Source organism: Bombina bombina, chromosome 1, assembly GCF_027579735.1.
Source record: "Bombina bombina isolate aBomBom1 chromosome 1, aBomBom1.pri, whole genome shotgun sequence".
Taxonomy (NCBI): Eukaryota; Metazoa; Chordata; class Amphibia; order Anura; family Bombinatoridae; genus Bombina; species Bombina bombina.
In genome coordinates this window covers 552850210-552873720 of record NC_069499.1, presented here as the reverse complement: position 1 = coordinate 552873720, position 23511 = coordinate 552850210, and the positions used below count along the sequence as shown (strand labels likewise).

General features: G+C 36.3%; 1 protein-coding gene across 1 annotated transcript in view; it reads left to right on the top strand.

The window, feature by feature from the left end:
• Positions 1 to 23511, top strand: part of LOC128645612 (aldehyde oxidase 1-like) — a 365796-nt gene that overhangs the window by 66465 nt on the left and 275820 nt on the right. Inside the window, exons 6-8 of the mRNA XM_053698719.1 lie at positions 48 to 109; positions 190 to 240; positions 2997 to 3077. Coding sequence (XP_053554694.1) covers positions 48 to 109; positions 190 to 240; positions 2997 to 3077 — 194 coding nt within the window. The remainder of the gene's footprint in view (positions 1 to 47; positions 110 to 189; positions 241 to 2996; positions 3078 to 23511) is intronic.

The following is a 23511-nucleotide window of genomic DNA, read 5'->3' as shown; positions in this document are numbered from 1 at the left end:
ATTGTATACAAGTTTATAGATGTTACTGATCCTTTTGCATGTTTTAGGTAACCTCTGTCGATGTACAGGATACAGACCAATTCTGGATGGATGCAGGACGTTTGCTAAAGTAAGTAGCCTTTTTTTTCCTGCTATGGCTATTTATCCACTGAAAAACTGAAATGTTTTATGTAAATCCCTTTTCCGTAGGATTGCTGTATGAACCGAAGAGATGGAGAAAATATGCTGCCAGAAACACAGGTACTTTTAACCAACTTTTGGAAATATTATTGGCTATCAGAATATAGGGAACCTACACTTCATTTGGAAAAAAAATGATCACATTTTATTAAAGCTAATCATAGCATTAAAGGGACACTAAACACTAAATACATTTTATAAGAATAGTATTGAGGTTATGTCGCACCTCCCTCTAGTCATGGATGCTGCCATATTGAACTCAAGCTTTTACTACTTTCCAGTGCTGACTTCAGATACCTGCAGTGTGACTAAGGTTCTATAATGGTAGCACACATGTTTATTTTAGTGTTTAATGTCACTTTAATCAGTTTACATTTCTAATTACGGGTGAATAAAGATATTGATTGATCTCTTTTATATTGATCAGTATACAAGTTAACAGAAATTTTATAATACAAAAAAACAAATAAGCAAGGATATGTTAAAGGAAAGTCCTAATACTGTAGGCAGAACATTTTCCTTAGGTGCTTAAATGCAGAAAATCACAGGAAGATATGCAAGGAAGGAAAAGGAAAAAAATATAGCAAAATATGTATGGATTAACTAATCCAATCCCACAGTGAACAATACTCACATTGGAGAGTGCTATAACTAAGCTCTTAGTGATGTTGCAGGTAGGTATAAAACCCCACAGCTCACAAGGATACTCCCAGGATATAGTAGTTATAATATTTAATTAAGAGCAAGTACAGAAAAACAGACTGTATTAGTCAGATACTAAATGGGCATAAGACAAACCAGCAAAAGCAAACAGCCAAACAGCTTTACAATTTGCAATCATCTGGAGGCCCTAAAGTTTTGTCCGTGTATGACCACAAAAATCCAACACACGTTTCACTGGCATCGATTCAGACTAGTGAAACGTGCGTTGGATTTTTGCTCATTTAGTATCTGACTAATACAGTTTGTTTTTCTGTCCTTGTTTTTTTTTAACTACTATATCCTGGGAGTATCCTTGTGAGCTGGGGGTTTTATAACTACCTGCAACATCACTAAGAGCTTAGTTATAGCTCTCTCCAATGTGAGTATTGTTCCCTGTGGGATTGAATTAGTTAATCTATACATATTTCACAATATTTGTCCTTTTCCTTCCTTGCATATCTTCCTGTGATCCTCTGCAATCAAGCACATGAGGCAGATTTTTTGCCTATTTGGACTTTCCTTTAACATATCTATGCTTATTTGCACTTTTGCTGTTTTGTATTTTGTATTTATTTGAGTGCTATCAGTTTATTAGTAATTTCCAAATTTTTATATTTTATTAAGTTAACAAAAATTGTTAGTAGTATAAAGTGTAAAGACAGCTGTTAATACAATGAATAATTTGATTTTTTTTATAAGGTGACAGGTTATTAGAATTGTTTTTTTTTCCATATAAATTCTTTAAGAAAATGTATTATTAAAATATTTTGGGAGACTTAGGTCATTTTTGTGGTTGTTGTGATTCTTCTATGCCACTAGGGGGATTATAGATTGGTCTAACTTTGTGAAAAAATTAATGGGTTAATAAATTGTAGTTTCGCAAGTGTCTCTGTTGCTTATTTAGTGTTTATAAGGATAGTATCGTATATGTTAAATTAAGCATGATTAAGGGCTGTGTCCCAAAATATTGATTTGTTTCCTATCAACATATAAATAAAATATATTGATGTGGCTCTCTTTTGGATGTACATTGGAGTGCCCTTGTTACGCTGTAGTCATTGGTGTGAGGTTCCTTCCTTACCAACCTGATCCAGTATAATATGCATTTATAGGAGGATACACATGCACTCCTGTGGTTGATCTTTTGAAACTTGCATTAAATGACTGTTCATTTAAACATCAACAGTTTTGTAGTGTGATTAAAAAACTCTGCCCCATCTAGCAAATCACCAGGGGTCACACTCACTTGAGCTGCATAATTTTCACCGGCATATGCACATATGCTGTGAGGGCCTGTGCACCAGTATTCACGCTCAGAGAGCTGGTGGTGGTGTGTATTGTTCTTGGAAAGCCTTAATTTGTGTCATACAAGATACTCTCTAAGAAGGTGGGATGTTTAAATACTGCAGCATGGGCCCTCAAAGCATATGTGCGTATGCCGGTGAAACACAATAATAACTTTTACTAGAAGCATATTTACTAATGGAAGTAGAAAATGTTCTTTCAGTACAGGGACAGTAATGTCAGAATAAAACTCTTATGATTCAGATAGGGCATGCAATATGAAACAATTTTCCTGTTTACTTCTGTTATTTATTTGCTTTGTTCTCTTGGCATCCTTTATCAAAGAGCATACCTAGGTGGGCTCAGAAGCAGAAATGCACCACTGAGAGTTAGCCGGTAAATCGTAGCTTCTCATATATGCCTCTTGTTATTGGCTCACCAGATGTTTTATTTTTCTAGGTCCCTGTAGTACAGTGATGGCTAACCTTGGCACCCCAGTTGTTTTTAAACTACATTTCCCATGATGCTTAGCCACTTTGAAGTCTCTTTGAGCATCATGGGAAATGTAGTTCAGAAACATCAGGCGTGCCAAGGTTATCCATCACTGCTGTAGTACATTGCTGCTACTTTAACAAAGGAGATCAAGATAATAGAGCACATTTGATAATAGCAGTACATTTCAAAGTTGCTTAAAATTGTATTCACTATCTGAATCATGAAAGAAAAATGGTGGGTTTCATTGTTACCTCCTGCAGTAAATCGATGCTACAGCATGTAAAGCTACACAAAGTATTAAACAATGCACTGACAGCTGTTGTTCTCTTCAAAAGATAACACCAACACTATTCAATAAAGAAGAATTTGTGCCATTAGATCAGACACAAGAGCTCATCTTTCCACCTGAACTGATGGTAAGTACAGTTATCTATAACAGAGAAGAACACATTGTGAATCAAATGTGAAAGAAAATACATGTATGGTAATTTAAAGGTACAGTAAAGACCATGTAATTACAAGATTTTCTTGCAGTCCTGCAATACATCAATATGTTAGGCGAATATGAAAATGTATGAATAAACTCCTTGTTTGTTGCATTTGTTTTTCATTGTTCAAACTCCACCCAACACTTGCCTTATTTGGAGGAGCCAATCCAGACTTGTTAGAGTAGACTTGGTATTGTTATTTTGTAACAAAATATCAATTGTTTTCCAGTCTCTTATCTTATTAGTTCTTTTCTGGATTGTAAATTATGAAGTGTGCACTTCCAATTCTCAGAAGTGGAAAACTCAAATTTTTCAGACTTAATTTACAAGAAAAGGGGGCAAAATGAAAGTATATAAAAAAGTTTTTTACTGTGAATAATTAAAAACTTTATAATACTATATTAAGGGCTAGATTATGAGTGGCACATTGACAGTTATATTCAAGCAAAAAGAGGTTTATCGCGTGTATTTCTGCATGTCACAATTTACTCTATAATGAGTATTGCATCCTCAGAGCTCTAGTTAACTGTTTTGTGAAACAAAAAAGTTGCACAAAACACATAAAAAATACATTACAAAGTATAGTTACACTCATGACAACACTAATAAAAATTAATAAAAAAAAGTTGTAAGGGCTCAAAGATATGAGGTCTCAGGTATTAGAAAACAAAAAGGCAAGCAAAGGGCTTTACCATAGAGATACATACATATACATGTCTAAAGGCAGAAACGCCCACACGCCAGTGTCAGGTCACATGGAAAGGAGCACCAACCACCGCAGCGGGGATCCCTCAGTGTGTAGAAGTCATCCAGATATCAGTAAGCCCAGGTATTAGGAGGACAACACACAGGATCCGACAAGGTCAACAGCCTGATGAAACTGCATTTTTCTTTGCTGAAAAACTCGTTGCTGTATCTATAGTGTGCCAAATAAAGTTGGCAACTTTTAATATTGCTTGCTCTGCTTTTACTCATTAATCGTTATATACAATTTTATGATCCTATCGTCTCGACCACAATGGCTAGATGTGGGAGCATCATGGGCATGTTGAAGCATGAGACCTCTGAACTGGGTAGGTACCATCCATTGTTGGATACCTGTTTTGGATGTTCTAATTAACAAACCATCCTGTTATTTGAATTGTGATTTGGATTTCATCAAAATTCTAAGATCTTCCTTACCAGTACAGTACTCTTTTGAGATGGGGTTGTTTTCAGGGTCTTCTATGTGTTTATAATATTAATGGGGTCTTCCTTTTGACTAGTGATCAGGTCTTCACTAGGATAATCCTGACTCCATTGTATCAGGTTAGGCTCACTTTGTTGTTTAGCCTGGTTTCTGGTAATGGCTTCTACCTGAATTGCACCCATTAAGTGGTCGATATTTAGGAGTTCTCCAGTTATGGATCCTTGTTTGGCCAATGAATCTGCAAGATCATTGCCTTCCTTATCAGAACCTAGAATCCTGGAAGGACCCTTGGTCTTTTTCCAGTGTATGGTTACACCATTGGACACCACTAATTCATCAATTTTGCAGAACAAATTGCCATGTTTGACTGGTTTGTTGTTAGTTTTCTGAATGCCATTTCTTTTCCAAGTTGGCAGGTATTCAACAAAATTGTCACGCACATAATTTGAGTCAGTAATGATCACAAATTCATGAATACCTTGTTCAATAGCCATCTCAATAGTTTTTAGAACAGCAGTGAGTTCTGCAACTTGACTGGATCTTGGTCCAATGTTGAAACCTATAGAAATATTTGGGAATCCATTTGCCCAAGTTATACCAATGCCAGCAACTAATCTGCGCTCATTTTCAATATTGGCATGGTAAGAACAACCATCAACATATACCCAAGCTAATGTTTGACAATGGTCCTCATTGTATATTTTATATGGGGAAAGCAATTGTTCCTCTAGGAAATCATCTTCTAAGAACTCTTCCCCATAATCCTTAGCAGTACAGTCATGGAGCTCAGCAAGCCCCTGTGTGACTGGATTATTTTTATTTTGTTTATAGCAAATTTCTAAAGGCCAGCCTTGTAAGGAAAATGCCAAGCTGTTATGCGGCTATTGGACAGGTTCTCATCTCTTATTCTCTCATTTTGCAGATATAGCAAAGGCTGGTGGGTCGTTTCTACAATAATTTTCTCGCCGTATATATAGCTGTGGAAATTTTGTAGAGCCCATACAGTAGATAAAAGGGCTTTTTCGCAATCACTAAATATTATTTCTACTGGGGATAAAGTTTTGCTTGCAGAAGCAATGACTTTGCTTAAGTTATCATGCTTTTGGTATAAGACAGCACTCATGCTTATATCTGTGTAACCTGTCTCTAAGTAGAAAGGTTTAGCCCCTTTAGGGTACACTAAACAAGGTGCTTCAATGAGTTTACTCTTCAGCTCACTGATGGCTGTCTCTTGAGCCTCACTCCAGTGCCATTTCACATCCTTTTTTAGAAGAAGTAGCAGTGGTTTAGCTAATTCTGCATAATTATCAATACATTTGCGAGAATAATTTGCCATACCCAGGAATGATCTTAATTCCTTTAAGTTAGCTCGATTCTTAGAATTTATTATAGCTTCCACCTTTTTCTTCTGAGGATTTAACCCTTCAGAAGTAACTTCATGTCCCAAGAAGTTTACACGAGTGCGGCACCATTGAGCTTTTTGTAGGGATAATTTGACACCTGCCCTTTTAAGTTGACTGAGGAGGTGTTTAAGTTCTGTGATGTGTTTTTCAAAGTCTGGGCTTTTGATTAACACAGAATCAATATAAGATAAGGTCCCCCTTTCCAGTGCATCAGGCATAGCCTTATGCATGAATACAGCAAATTCATGTCCTGAATTTATGTATCCAAAATGGGAGCCTTTGGAATGCATACTGGAGCTTTTGGAAGAAGAATGCGAGCTTATACTGGTCCTCCACATGTACCTTTATGGTCCAATATCCCTGTGCACAATCAATGGCAGTGAATATTTTGGATCCCTGCACCTGCGCTAGGTACTGGTCAATGTATGGCACAGGCCATTCATCATATACACTCGTTTGTTTAGCTGTCTTAAGTCAGTACACAAATGCCAATGTCCATTGGGTTTAAGAATAACTAGCATAGGATTATTATAAGAGCTGTGCACCTGTCGGATAATACCTCTTTCTTCCAAGTTCCTTATGATTTCTGCAAGAGAATCATATGAGGCGAAAGGAAGTCTGTATTGTTTAACAAAGACAGGTGGTGCATTGGGTTTCTGGATTCTTGCAATGTGCAGGTCTGTAGTCCTACAGTCATAAGAATCCCTAGCAAAAATATCCTTGTACTCCATAAGGAGTTCTCGTAGCTGTCGACGTTCATTATCACTGGAACAGCCATTAGCTAAGGAGATTTGCTCTTCGACTATTTGCTGAAATCCTGGAAAGATTTCAGGCTGTCCTATCTCATAGGCTTCTTCCAACCTAGAGGTGAGATCCCCTTGATTATAATTTACATTGCCCCCATGATTCTGGGTATTGGGGTATTCTTGCACTTTGATCGGCTGATCAAATACTAGGGAGGCTTCTTCAATTTTACAGATGCCTTCCTCTGAGCTGAAGGATAAAAAGACTGAATTGAAAACAATCCCTCTGGCATAGATGCAAAGGATTGTTCTATTAACTGTTCTTCAGTTAAGTATCCTTCAGGTATTAGGCCAATTATATTATTCTGGAATCCAAAAGTGTAGTAACTGGATTCTAGAGCATATCCTATGGTAGTTTCCTTGGACAATGTGATATCCTGTGGGGGTCATGTTATGCACAATAACGTAATGGAATAGTTCCAATATTTACCATAAGGGTATGGGTCATTGTTATACCCAGATTTTGCATTCTATGGGAGATGCATATTAGTGTTTCAGAAGTTTTTAATTTCTGACCCCTTTTTACCTGTAAGGATAAGAGGAATTTATCAGCCCCAGCAGGGATTACAACATTGTTAGACACCTGCATATTCACAGCATTTGGCATTTGCTGGTTTGATTTCAGGGCTGCATTTTCGTCCTGAAATATTTCAGGGTCCCCCTTTAACCTGCTCCAGAGGCAAAGGTTAATCAAATCTATTTGTATGGCATATCTGTGTAAGAGATCATTGTCAATATATATTTGATTATGGGGAGTATTTAAAACAGGTGTTTCGTTGATTTATTTACCTATGAAGATAGATAATAAACATTTAGCTGTGATGTTATAGCTTTCTGGGTTGTCATCCAGGTCATCAAGTCATGGACCCAGAGATCTTGGGGGGAAAGAAATTTAATAATTTTAGGTTCAGCGATCTGCGCTAATAAGCCTTCGCTTATGTAGCTAACTTCCTGTTTTAAGTTTAATTTAGCATACTTACGGCTAGATTTAGAGTTTTGTCGGTAAAGACCCGCATAGCTAATGCTGCTTTTTTTCCCAGTGCACCTTTCCAACAACATGGTATTTAGAGTTGTCTGAGGGGCTGCGTTAGGCTCAAAAAAGGGTGCGTTGAGCCTAACTTAGCTCCACTTCAACTCTCAATACCAGCGTTACATACGGTAGCGGTAAGCTGGGAAAATGTGCTCGTGCACGATATCCCCATAGGAAACAATGGGGCTGAGCTGGCTGAAAAAAAACCTAACACCTGCAAAAAAGCAGCGTTCAGCTCCTAACGCAACCCCATTGTTTCCTATGGGGAACTTTCTAAGTCTGCACCTAACACCCTAACATGAACTCCGAGTCTAAACACCACTAACCTTATACTTATTAACCTCTAATCTGCCGCCCCCGCTATCGCTGACCCCTGCATATTATTATTAACCCCTAATCTGCCGCTCCGGACACCGCCGCAACCTACATTATCCCTATGAACCCCTAATCTGCTGCCCCTAACACTGCCGACCCCTATATTATATTTATTAACCCCTAATCTGCCCCCCCAATGTCGCCGCTACCTTACCTATACTTATTAACCCCTAATCTGCCGACCGGACCTCGCCGCCACTAGAATAAATGTATTAACCCCTAAACCGCCGCACTCCCGCCTCGCAAACACTAGAATAAATAGTATTAACCCCTAATCTGCCCACCCAACATCGCCGCCACCTAACTTCAAGTATTAACCCCTAATCTGCCGACCGGACCTCGCCGCTATTATAATAAATGTATTAACCCCTAAAGCTAAGTCTAACCCTAACACCCCCCTAAATTAAATATAATTTTAATCTAACTAAATAAATTAACTCTTATTAACTAAAGTATTCCTATTTAAAAATAAAAATTTACCTGTAAAATAAACCCTAACATAGCTACAATATAACGAATGATTATATTGTATCTATTTTAGGATTTCTATTTATTTTACAGGCAACTTTGTATTTATTTTAACTAGGTACAATAGCTATTAAATAGTTATTAACTATTTAATAGCTACCTAGTTAAAATAATTACCAAATTACCTGTAAAATAAATCCTAACCTAAGTTACAATTAAACCTAACACTACACTATCAATAAATTAATTAAATAAATTACCTACAATTACATACAATTAAATAAACTAAACTAAATTACAAAAAACCCCCACTAAATTACAAAAAATAAAAAAAGATTACAAGAATATTAGCTAATTACACCTACTCTAAGCCCCCCTAATAAAATAAAAAAGCCCCCCAAAATAATAAAGGTCCCTACCCTATTCTAAATTGAAAAGTAATCAGCTCTTTTACCAGCCCTTAAAAGGGCTTTTTGCAGGGCATGCCCCAAAGTAATCAGCTCTTTTGCCTGTAAAAAAAAATACAACCCCCCCAACATTAAAACCCACCACCCACATACCCCTACTCTAACCCAAACCCCCCTTAAATAAACCTAACACTACCCCCTGAAGATCTCCCTACCTTGAGTCGTCTTCACCCAGCCGGGCCGAAGTCTTCATCCGATGGGGCAGAAGAGGACATCCAGACTGGCAGAAGTCTTCATCCTATCCGGACAGAAGAGGACATCCGGACCGGCAGACATCTTCATCCAAGCGGCATCTTCTATCTTCATCCATCCTGAGAGGAGCGGAGCGGAGCCATCTTCTTTCCAGCCGACGCGGATCCATCCTCTTCAACCGATGCCTACTCGACGAATGAAGGTTCCTTTAAATGATGTCATCCAAGATGGCGTCCCTCAAATTCCGATTGATCGGAACAGCCAATAGAATGCAAGCTCAATCTGATTGGCTGATTGGATCAGCCAATCGGATTGAACTTTAATCTGATTCAATCAGCCAATCAGATTTTTCCTACCTTAATTCCGATTGGCAGAATTCGAGGGACGCCATCTTGGATGACGTCATTTAAAGGAACCTTCATTCGGCGAGTAGGCGTCGGATGAAGAGGATGGATCCGCGTCGGCTGGAAAGTATATGGCTCCGCTCCGGATGGATGAAGATAGAAGATGCCGCTTGGATGAAGATGTCCTCTTCTGCCCGGATAGGATGAAGACTTCTGTCGGTCTGGATGTCCTCTTCTGCCCCATCGGATGAAGACTTCGGCCCGGCTGGGTGAAGACGACTCAAGGTAGGGAGATCTTCAGGGGGGTAGTGTTAGGTTTATTTAAGGGGGGTTTGGGTTAGAGTAGGGGTATGTGGGTAGTGGGTTTTAATGTTGGTGGGGTTGTATTTTTTTTTTTGGCAATAGAGCTGATTACTTTGGGGCATGCCCCGCAAAAAGCCCTTTTAAGGGCTGGTAAAAGAGCTGATTACTTTTTAATTTAGAATAAGGTAGGGAATTTTATTATTTTGGGGGGCTTTTTTATTTTATTAGGGGGCTTAGAGTAGGTGTAATTAGCCTAATATTCTTGTAATCCTTTTTTATTTTTTGTAATTTAGTGTTTTTTTTTTTTTTGTAATTTAGTTTAGTTTATTTAATTGTATGTAATTGTAGGTAATTTATTTAATTAATTTATTGATAGTGTAGTGTTAGGTTTAATTGTAACTTAGGTTTGGATTTATTTTACAGGTAATTTTGTAATTATTTTAACTAGGTAGCTATTAAATAGTAAATAACTATTTAATAGCTATTGTACCTAGTTAAAATAAATACAAAGTTGCCTGTAAAATAAATATAAATCCTAAAATAGCTACAATATAATTATTCGTTATATTGTAGCTATATTAGGGTTTATTTTACAGGTAAGTATTTAGTTTTAAATAGGAATACTTTAGTTAATGATTTAATTTATTTTGTTAGATTAAAATTATATTTAATTTAGGGGGGTGTTAGGGTTAGGCTTAGCTTTAGGGGTTAATACATTTATTATAGTAGCGGCGAGGTCTGGTCGGCAGATTAGGGGTTAATAAATGTAGATAAGGTAGCGGCAACATGGGGGGGCAGATTAGGGGTTAATAAATATTATGTAGGTGTCAGAGATGTTAGGGGCAGCAGATTAGGGGTTCATAGGGATAATGTAGGTGGCGGCGATGTGCGGTCAGCAGATTAGGGGTTAAAAATATTTATTATAGTGGCGGCGATGTGGGGGGACCTCGGTTTAGGGGTACATAGGTAGTTTATGGGTGTTAGTGTACTTTAGAGCACTGTAGTTAAGAGCTTTATATACCAGCGTTAGCCCATAAAGCTCTTAACTACAGCCTTTCCATGGGCGTTAGGAGTCTTGTCGGTAGAGGGTCTACCGCTCACTTCAGCCAAGACTCTAAATACCAGCGTTAGGAAGATCCCATTGAAAAGATAGGATACGCAATTGGCGTAAGGGGATCTGCGGTATGGAAAAGTAGCAGCTGGAAAGTAAGCGTTAGACCCTTTCCTGCCTGACTCTAAATACCAGCGGGCGGCCAAAAGCAGCGTTAGGACCCCTTAACGCTGCTTTTGACGGCTAACGCAGAACTCTAAATCTAGGCGTTAGTTTTTCCAAGGTCATGTACTTGCATAGGGATAAATAGATCATCTTTAACTTTCTCAATTTCTGCGAGGAATTGAGAGTGATCTCCCCCTTTAGGGGGCTTAGGGTCCCCCTTGTGGAAAGATATGGTTAATACATTGCCGCCTAGGGAAATATTGGCTATCTTTCAAGGCAAAATTTTAAAAGTATTACCATCAGAGCCACTTAGGGGAGTCTGATCATCTATTTGTAGGATAGTTATCTCTGGTGCTGGTGCAGAGCTATTTCTGAAATAAATCTCCATGCAATGCCAGTAAGAAATAACTTATAAAGACACTGGTTGATTCTAAAAGCAAAATGTGGAGAGTCATTGGTACTATCAAGGCTGGTTCAGTCAGTGCCTGACATAAAAAGACCCACTTTTTTTTTTTAAATTGCAATTAACCATTTTGCTACCTTAGGGGACTGCAATATTACATGGTTGTTTGCCAGAACCTTTTGATGCATTTAATACAATTTAGAAATACTGAACCTGATAATCTGCATACCTGGAACAGTGTCATTACCAAATGGACTGAAGACAGTTGAAATGCTAAAAATACATGTGTGTTTTTTTTATATCAATTGTATAAATTCTGTCATGCTGACAGAATAATTTCTTATCTCTAGGACTGGCCGGGTTAAACAAGCTACCTGTTTTATGAATGTTGACAAAATTGCCAATCGATCAGATTAGTAAAATCATATAGTAAGTTTGATATAATATGATATCCGCAATTAATAAGTGTACTGCAAAAGATCTGATTACTAAATAAACTGTTTGGTCTGCGGAAAATATGTTCCAGCATACCTGCTACATTGACAAGCAGGCTGGAAGTCAGGCAGCTCTATGTCTTCTTGGCACGCAGGCGCTCTTCTGCTTCTGTGGACAGTGCAAATCCTTTTATGTGCGCTGCTCCACCAAAGAAGCGCGATGCCGATGTGCCGGTGACGCCACTCGTGACGTCACCACTTCCGGTTGCGGCTGCACAGTGAATGAAAAATGCTTATACGTATATGCATTTTTCATTCGAAAAGGACACTCACATGATAAAGAGGACAGGGAAAGCGGCCACAAATGGAAAACACGAATTTGAGGGGAAAAAATGAAATAAAAACGCTAAGGTAGTGTTAGAAACATTTTATATTGCACAAGGAATATTTTTATTACTGTTTTGTATAGTGTTGACGGGTCCTTTAACAGTATTTAATTAACAATACTTTCAGAAAAGTATAAATTAAACCATTTAGCCCACAAATGGTTCTATATAACTTCAATTAAAACACCAGAAATTGTATATTATTAATGCAACAGCCAATTTATATTCCAATTAATCTAAGAGATTTCACAAGTAAGACTGACTTATAAATACCAAAATACAAATTATTTTTCCTAGCAATAAAATAACTTAGCATCAATATAATTATTTCTAAGCTACACAGGCCAATGGGACATACATTTAAAGTACAAAATACCCTTTTAAATCACAGCTACAATTTAATTATAGTTATAGAATACCTTTGATTTTAATATTTAAAAAAAACTTAACAATCGCTTATACTTTACGACATAACCAGATAAGAGTTCAGCTTTTTCAGATAGATCCGTTCACCGTCATATATAAAGAGGTATATGCAATTCTGAGAATAAAATGTTTAGGCCCAATGTTGCTTTCTAGAGACTGATGTCCATGGCAGCAAGTAAGTCATTCAGTCAAAATTCAGAAGCATGTCTCTCCTTTTTTTTCTCTATGCATGAGACTTTATCAAGTGATAAAGCCCACCTCTATTCTAATCATTGGTGAACATTCGGATACACACTAATCAATGCTTGTCTCTGATAGGCCCTTTGAAGTGGAACATTTCATTGGTTCTTTGAGAATGCATATGGTTATTTGATACTACAATCCCCTTTGGTTGCAATTTTTGCTTAAACCACCAGAGGGCAACATGAGCAGGAAAACGACTTTGTTAGTAAAATACTATTATAGCCAAATGTATCTTTAATATAATTACTATTTCCTGACATTAATAAATTATATGTTCAACATACAGTATATGGGACCATATAATAACATTTCATCTGAGTATTTTCATACTAAACATGTTATACTACTTATAATATTTTCAAAGATGCATTTTAAAGTTACATCTTTATGAAAAGGACTAGAACATTTTCAGCATGGATCCAATTAATATTTTAGTTTATAATTTTCATCTTAATATCACATACATACCTTGTGAGTGGCGGTCTGATGTTATTTCATATAGCTATATTTACATTTGATTATTATCCCATATTTATATAAATATTTCATATCTGTGGATATTATTTTAATATTTAGTGTATAGGCTATATGATTCAGGTCACACATTATATAGGCATTCATATATTAGTATCTACTAGTCATATATGGAACCTAGTTTGTATCTCAGATATCTGAAAAACAAAAGAATGTTATTTATTTTGAAATAAATTGGTTAAACATTTTTAAAGATGTGGTTATTTATTTAACACAGCAGACATTTATCCAATATATTTATATTTTTTTGGATATATTTATCCAATATAATATAATTAGGCATTTCTATCAGATCCATTTATTTATACATATGATTTGGACAGTCTGAGGCACATATTAAATATTTGAAAATCAGACACAAGAAATAAGGTTTTAAAGTTTCAATCTTATGCATTCAACCATACATATGTTTCAAAGTAGATTTATTTGCTATTCCATGGAGACGTAACATCTGAAGTTCGTGTATTTGAACACAGTATGGGACAATCCATCAGATAGGAAAACTGCTTATACAGGCTTCCTTTGAAGTGGATAATTGAGAAATTCTGGCCTGTAATGTGTATCTGGTCACAGAAGGCAGTCTGTGTATTGGATGTAGAGAGGGTTTTGGGCTTAAAATTCTGATTTTAGAATTTAACTTACATTAGCCAGTTTCATCTACAAATGAATTATTTTATTTTATCTTATCATATATAGGTATGTGTGTGTGTGTGTGTATATATATATATATATATATATATATATATATATACTATCTAACTATCTAATGTCACTCAGCAATAACCTGACATACCTATTCCCCAGTTTTGCATAACCAACACAGTTATAATAGTTTACGTTTTACCTCTGTAACTACCTTGTATCTAAGCCTCTGCAAACTGCCCCTTATTTCAGTTATTTTGACAGACTTGCATCTTAGTCAATCAGTGCTCACTCCTAGGTAACTTCACGTGCATGAGCTCAATGTTATTGATATGAAACACTTGAACTAACACCCTCTAGTGGTGAAAAACTGACAAAATGCATTCAGATTAGAGGTGGCCTTCAAGGTCTAAGAAATTAGCATATGAACCTCCTAGGTTTAGCTTTCAGCTAAGAATACCAAGAGAACAATGCAAAATTGGTGATACAAGTAAATTGGAAAGCTGTTTAAAATTACAAGCCCTATTTGAATCATACAAGTTTTTTTAGGACTTGACTGTTCCTTTAACATCTTTCTCACTCTTGCAGTCCTTACCTCCTGTTTCTCAACGTCCTACCCTTCTAGATTGTAAGTTCCCACAGGGATAGGGCCCTCAATTCCTCGTGTATGTGTTTGTCAAATGTTATCTTGTTTCTTAGATGTTTTACATCATTGTTTTATTTAAATGAATTGTACCCATGAACAGAACTGCAGAACATGTTTGCGCTTCATAAATAAAGTATAATAATAATAAATATTAGTCATGTTTTCATGTTGTTTCTGATGTGGCTGTGGAGGTCATAAGGAAGGAGAAAAAAGTGTGAATTCAACATTTTAGATTTGTTAGTTTGGTGCATTGGTTCTAAGGTTTGTGGATCAACATCCATTATTGATAGTTCAGGGTGCTGTGGAAGCAAACTGGAGATCAAATCTCATGGAGTTGTCCAGCTTGTCTCTTTTTAATTAAGAATAATTGTGATCACTTTGTTAAGGAAAAAATCCCAGCTGTTCCTGTTTTTCCGTATCAAAAAAGATGGGAAAGATTGAAATTGACCCCTTTGTTTGGTGACTGAAATGTTGTGAATTGTGCGTTGTTGTTTAAAATATGATTATTTTTTTAGGACCATTTCTAGACATCTTTACTGTTTTACTAATACTTACTCATTTATAAGTAAACATAAACCAGGAAACTGCAACATTTAGGGCAATATTAGCACTGTGTAATACCTGCCCACACTCACCTCACTCCTGCCAACTTGACGCCCAAAATATTGCCTAGTGCAGTTATTTTATTAAAAACATAAAGATGCTGCTATCTTTATTGTTCAGTAAAATACACTACACTGCATTTTAGGGGCATTTGGGGCACATTTATAAAATGAACCAAAGATCTGATCTCTGGTTAATTTTATAAGCACTGGTTACTTATCGCGTGCCCATTTGTGGGCGCATGATAATTTTACACTCCACTTGTAATCCAGCCCTTAATGAGTCGTATATCACAAACTACATCTCAAATGTAAAAGTGTACAAGGAGGTTTATATTAAGTGTCAAAATTATCAGTAATCGGATTAGCAGACACCGCCTAAATCTCACAGTACAATTAATTATTTCAACATACTATAAACAAGGAGTGGTTTGACCAACAGCATCTCTAACAAATAGATTATCACATAAACTAAAGCTTGTGTTTTCCCTGTTAATAATGTGACACAAACCCAAGATCACTGCAGGTTTTATTCCTCTGTAAAGGTAATATATTTTTAATGTTTTACTTCACTTCGAAAAGACTAAGGCAATGAAGCATTAATATCTTTATAAAATAGTAATCAGCAAAGCCAAAATAAATAAAAAATGTCTATCAAGTTCAACAGTTTTCTTTTAGTCCCTGACATTATAAAACAGACAAATTATTTGCATGGGCAAAAAAGAATAATTATTTTCTCATCCTGATTATTTCCTATGGGGACTGTCCTCACAGCATCATATGACCAGCGGGACAGCAGCACAACTGGGCAGAGCTAAATTGATGTATCAGGAAATGCAGGGCAGCAGAGAATCTGCTTGACATTGTGGAAAATGACAATACAGTCACAAGAAGGTGTTGGCCTAACACTGTAGAGAGTAGACAGGGCACAGCGCAGAGTGCTTCTTAAAAGGTTAGAGCAGCAGTAGTGGTACAAAAAGATTGGAGGAACCCAGGGTCGCACAGGATCTGTGTTTAAAACGAAACGAAAACTGAATTTTCGTTAAATATTTACATTCGTTTTTGTTAAATCAAATGTCAATGTTTTATAGCTACATATGAAAAGTTCACCTGTAGGCACAGTACTTACCTTAATGTGCTCTGGAGAGCATGGAGAGTGGGCTATGGTAAATATTAACCGCTTAAAAAAATAATAAAGTAAATGAATAAAATTTTTCGTTTTCTTTATTTTCATTTGGTGCATTCGTTCAGATTTTTCATTTTGTTTCAACGAAACAAAAATTCGATTTTCGTGATGCATGGGCATTCACCAAAAAAATGCACATCTCTAGTTTTCTGTACACAGGATGGCAGAAGGGGTCTCCCTTGCTTTATTGCTTTTCTGATCTTATCATTTTGAAGCTTGTTTGTGCCTTCTCAAATGCCCCAGCTGCTGACAGCATTCATTCTAAGGTGTGGTATTAAATGTATTCTACTGAGCTGTGTTTTTATTATCTAACCTTAGCCATTAATAGACTTTTCAGTGTGATTTATCTCTAGGGTTGCCACATTTGCATTAGCATATACAAGCTACACCCTTGCAAGCTTTTATACTGCATAAGCACATACAAGCTATGCCCTTGGAACCTAATTTACTACATAAGTACATACAAGCTATGCCCTTGGAACCTAATTTACTACATAAGTACATACAAGCTATACCCTTGCAAGCTATTATTCTACATAAGTACATACAAGCTATGCCCTTGGAACCTAATTTACTACATAAGTACATACAAGCTATGCCCTTGGAACCTAATTTACTACATAAGTACATACAAGCTATGCCCTTGCAAGCTATTATTCTACATAAGTACATACAAGCTATGCCCTTGGAACCTAATTTACTACATAAGTACATACAAGCTATGCCCTTGGAACCTAATTTACTACATAAGTACATACAAGCTATGCCCTTGCAAGCTATTATTCTACATAAGTACATACAAGCTATGCCCTTGCAAGCAATTATACTACATTAGCATATACAAGCTATGCCCTTGCAAGCAATTATACTACATAAGCATATACAAGCTATGCCCTTGCAAGCAATTATACTACATTAGCATATACAAGCTATGCCCTTGCAAGCAATTATACTACATAAGCATACACAAGCTATGCCCTTGCAAACAATTATACTACATTAGCATGTACAAGCTATGCCCTTGCAAGCTATTATTCTACATAAGTACATACAAGCTATGCCCTTGCAAGCTATTATACTACATAAGTACATACAAGCTATGCCCTTGCAAGCTATTATACTACATTAGCATATACAAGCTATGCCCTTGCAAGCTATTATACTACATAAGCATATACAAGCTATGCCCTTGCAACCTATAATACTACATAAGAATACACAAGCTATGCCATTGCAACCTATTATACTACATAAGCACATACAAGCTATGCCTTTGCAACCTATTATACTACATAAGCATATACAAGCTATTATACTACATTAGCATATACAAGCTATGCCCTTGCAAGCTATCATACTATATAAGCATATACAAGCTATTATACTATATAAGCATATACAAGCTATACCCTTGCAAGCTATTATACTACATTAGCATATACAAGTTATGTCCTTGCAAGCTATTATACTATATAAGCATATACAAGCTATGCCCTTGCAAGCTATTATACTACATTAGCATATACAAGGTATGCCCTTGCAAGCTAGTATACTACATTAGCACATACAAGCTATGCCTTTGCAACCTATTATACTAAATAAGCACATACAAGCTATGCCCTTGCAAACTATTATACTAAATAAGCACATACAAGCTATGATCTTGCAAGCTATTATACTACATAACCATATACATGCTATGCCCTTGCAACCTATAATACTACATAAGAATATACAAGCTATGCCTTTGCAATCTTTTATACTGCATATGTATATATAAAAGCTATGCCCTTGCAAGTTATCATACTATATAAGTATATACAAGCTATTATACTACATTGGCATATACAAGCTATGTCCTTGCAAGCTAGTATACTACATTAGCATATACAAGCTATGCCCTTGCAAGCTATTATACTACATTAGCATATACAAGCTATGTCCTTGCAAGCTATTATACTATATATGCATTTACAAGCTATGCCCTTGCAAGCTATTATACTACATTAGCATATACAAGCTATGCCCTTGCAAGCTAGTATACTATATAAGCACATACAAGCTATGCCCTTGCAAGCTATTATATTGCACAAGCACATACAAGCTATGCCTTTGCAAACTATTATACTACATAAGCACATACAAGCTATGCCCTTGCAAACTATTATACTATATAAGCATATACAAGCTAAGCCCTTGCAAGCTATTATACTACATAAACATATACAAGTGATTATACTGCACAAGCACATACATGCTATGCAATTGCAAACTATTATACTATATAAGCACATACAAGCTATGCCCTTGCAAGCTATTATACTGCACAAGCACATAAACACTATGCCCTTGCAAGCTATTATACTACATTAGCATATACAAGCTATGCCCTTGCAAACTATTATACTAAATAAGCATATACAAGCTATGCCTTTGCAAACTATTATACTACATAAGCATATACAAGCTATGTCTTTGCAAGCTATTATGCTACATAAGCATATACAAGCTATGTCCTTGCAAGCTATTATACTATATAAGCGTATACAAGCTATGTCCTTGCAAGCTATTATACTATATAAGCATATACAAGCTATGTCTTTGCTACCAATTATACTACATAAGCATATACAAACTATGCCCTTGCAAACTATTATACTATATAAGCACATACAAACTATGCCCTTGCAAACTATTATACTATATAAGCACATACAAGCTATGCCCTTGCAAACTATTATACTATATAAGCACATACAAGCTATGCCCTTGCAAGCTATTATGCTACATAAGCATATACAAACTTGAAGAGGGAAAAAAAGTCTTCTTCTAGGTTTTGAGTTGGAGACAAAACCAATTTCTCTCTGTTGATCACAAACCCTACATTCTCCAGGAGAGATGAGAGAGGAGAATAGATTAATTTTGATTTAGAATAAGAATAACAATAAGGGGAACCGCAACCAAGCTATTACAGGTTTGAGAATTTTAAAAGTCAATCCTTTAGAAGATGGATTCCCTTCATTTTAAAATGTTTGTAAGCCACAAAATGATTTTGAGCTCTTAGTTTGATACCTGGACAAAATTTGACATTTTTCTTTTTTTACTAAGGCTATGTTGCTTTTTTAGCTGTTTCTGTCTACAAGAACAATCTCTAATGGGTGAGGAAATTTCGGAATCTATGGCAATTGTGTCTGAGATTGGAAAAGAAATTGGACGAGGATGAAAAATCTAAATGGGAATGGAAACCAAATCTATGAGGATCCCTGAGACAACTTGTAGAATCCAAGGATCTGATGTTATGAGGGACCAGTTTGGAAAGAAAGTTACTAGTCTCCCACCCTTCTTTTTTGGGGAAAAGGAGTGAATAAGGGGAGAGGGAAGCATACATGTAGAGGTTCTGTATCAACCTCTAGTCTGGGAACCTCAAGTCCACGGATGACTTATTGAGGGGTAGAAGACGTGAGCTGCTTGCTGTAGGGAGTATTGGAGTCTAGAGGAAAAGGGTTGGAGGCCAGGAAAGCGACCCCTTCTTTTACTGGCCCTGTCAAAAAGGGGATGAGATTGGGGCTACAGAGTCTTTTTGATAGTAAGTTTGGTTTTAGATACATTTGAAAAAGTTGCTCTATAATTACGAAGCCTTTTAAGGTAGGCTTCAGCAAAAAGAAGAGCATGTGGTTCAGTAAAGATGTTAGAGGTTAATCAGTTTATTTAGTGTTGGCAGCTCTCATCCTATTGGCTGATTTGAATTTTTTAGCCAAAATAAAAAAGGGGCACCTTGCATTCAATCTTCAGTGTGCGGCGGACGATCACATGAAGAGGACCTCCACGTCGCTGATGCCCACCGATGAGGACCACCGCTCCGGATCCACGCCTCAGAAGACTGCTCCGCAACTCCGGTAAGAAGATAGAATGAGATGCATCACTGGACTTCAGTAATGGTGAGTACCTATTTCGGGGTTAGTGTTAGTTTTTTGAGGTGGTTTTTATTTTTAATCAGGGCTTTTTTTATTTGTATGGGCAGTAAAAGAGCTGATTGCCCTTTTAATGGCAATGCCCATACAAATGCTCCTTTAGGGGCAATGGGTAGATTTTTTTTTTTTTTTAGTTAGGTGGTTTTTATTTTGGGGGATTGGGTGGGGGGTTGTAATTTTAGGCGGAACTTTGTATTTTTTTTTTTTTTCAAAAAGAGCTGATTTATTTAGGGCAATGCCCTACAAAAGGTCCTTTTAAGGGCTATTGGTAGTTTATTGTTAGATTAGGGTGTTTTTTTATTTTGGGGTGGCTTTTTTGTTTTTTAGGGAGTATTAGATTAGGGATATTTTTTTTATTTTGGATAATTTTGGTTGCTATTTTCTGTAATGTTAGTTTTTTTATTTTTGTAATCTCAGCTATTTTTTTATTTTTGTAATGTTAGGGTTTTTTAATGTGATGTTGTTTTTTATCTGTAATGTTAGGTTTTTTAATTTTGTGTAATTTAGATTTTAAATATTTTCTGTAGTGTTAGTTTTTTTCTGTAGTTTAAGCTTAGGTTTTATTTTTACAGTTAAGTTTTTATTTATTTTAAGGTATTTAGTATATTGCAACTTTAATTTAAAGTTTATTTCAATAGTCTTGATGTGGGGGGACGGCGGTTTAGGAGTTAATAGGTTTATTTTAGTAGTCGCAATTTGGGGGATGTCATTTTAAGGGTTAACAGCTTTATTTATTAGTTGCGATGCTGGGGGATGGCGGTTTAGGGTTTAATACTGTGTGTTGTTTATGGGTGTTAGTGTACTTTGTAACATATTTTTTATAGGTTTTGTGAAACTTTTTTGTTTTCAAAAAATTCATAACTACAGGTCTTTAAAGGCGGAATGGATCATGGCGGTATAGGACATAACGATCGGGGTACAGCTATACCGCGCGACTTGTAATACAGAGCAGCTGACCATTCCGCACTCAAAGGCCATTTTTGTAGCGGTAAAGCCATACCGCATAACTTGTAATCTTGGTCTATGTTAGCTATACATGTAGAAACTTTACTTATCTAGAGCAGAAAAAAGAAAGAAGATGAATTGATGTTCTCTGGACTGTTTATAGACACTATGACCAATCCCATTGGCTGATCTTAGCTGCTCCAACTCTATGCCTCAGCTCATTGATCACATTGTTCCTGTTGTTTTTCTCTTTAGTATGTGTTTTTTAATGTTCCTGTGTATTTTTTAAAAAGCTTTAAGAGCAGTAAATTGAAAGTATAAGCAAAATATGAGTGTCTCTTCTTGTAATAAAAACCAAACATTCTGAAATCCAAACTTTTTAATTAATATTTTTTATCTTCTCTGCCGGTTGTCTTTGGTTAGATTTTTGTGTTCTAAAATGCAAAAAATAGTCAATATTTGTTTAAAACAACAAACATTACTTTTGTGATTACAGAGCTGTCCTAGCTTTCTGACGGCACTGAGTATACCAAATATTAAAAACAATATAAAACTGCCTTTATGTTGCATGTATAAGCTGTATTATGACATGTAAATGTTGTCTAAAGGACATAAGATATTGTTGTTTACACTTGGTCGCATCCCCTCTCCAAGCTGTCACATTTTACAGATACAATTATTCCAAAATCCAAACCTTTCTGCTGTCCCAATAAGTTTGGATAAAGGGTTTTCTACCTGTATTTTTTAGGCAGTATGACATTAATATCTTTATAACATAGTAAAGAGCAGATGACAGAAGTCCATCAATGCAATGGATATTCTGGCATTTATAAAAACTGACAAATGACAGTAGTCAAATATTATGTCTACCCCTTTTTGCTGTCATATTAAAACTCCTTTTAAATGTATTCATTGACTCTGAAGTCATGCAGTGACTTCCTGGTAAGAGGGGCCGGCCGCCTGTCCAGTGTTGCCGCATCACCAGCTGGGGACCAGTAGCAAGGAGCAGAGAGAGGCCACGGAGTGACCTGTGTGCACAGTGCATGTTGCTAGCGGCTCCACTTTAAAGGGACATGACACCTATATTTTTTCTTTTATGATTTAGAAAGAGAATGCAATTTTAAAAATCTTTCTAATTTACTTATATAATCTAATTAGTTTTATTCTCTTGATATTCTTTGATGAAAAGCATATCTGGATATGCTCACTAGCTGCTGATTGGTTGCTGCACATAGAAGCCTTGTGTGATTGGCTCACCATGTGCATTGCTTTTTCTTCAACTAAGGATATTTAAAAAATGAAGCAAAATAAATAATGGAAGTAAATTGTAATGTTGTTTAATTTTCTATTCTCTATCTGAATCATGAAAGAAAGATTTTGGGTTTAGTGGCCCTTTAAGGCCAGGAAGTCAGGGGTGGGGGTCCATGAAGCAACAGTGCATGTTGCAAGGCCACTCCGCTGCAGACTAAAAATCAGAGGGTGTGGCCCATAGAGTGTTCATAGCGCATCTTACAAGGTCACTCTGCTGCAGGCCAGGCAGCAGGGGAGGGAGGCTTTAGGGCTGGGGGTATCCTAGAAAAAAAAAATGCTGGGGTGGGGGGCTAGAAATAAAAATTGTTCTGCCCTTGAGTGAGATATCTTCCTGTGAAAAACAGCTTTCTTTGTTGAAAGTAAAAAGGAGGTGCCCTCAGTTTCTTTTATATAAATAGTGATCTTGCTATATCCTTGTATCGTACAGGAATATATTAAAATAAGGCAATCAAACTTCCCCTCAAGCACCCCTTTTTAAAATAAAAATGGAATATCTGTCATGTCCAAATGTGTCAATTTTCAAGGTTTCATCATTGTTTTATGTATTGTAGAATTATTCTTTCTTCCCTCATGTCTATGCCCCTATTATATTTTTTTTTTATCTACTAGAACCCCTTTATCTTTTCTTATATCCAGTTCCCAAAGATTTTCCCTATTTGAAAGGACATGTATGCCAAAATGCTTTTATGAGTCAGAAACTTTCCAATTTACCTCTATTATCAAATGTACCTCTTTCTCTTGGCATCCTTTCATAAGAGTATAATGAGGTAGGCTCAGGAATGTGCATGTGACTTAAAGGGACACTCAATCAAAATTAACCTTTCATTAATCAGATAGAGCATG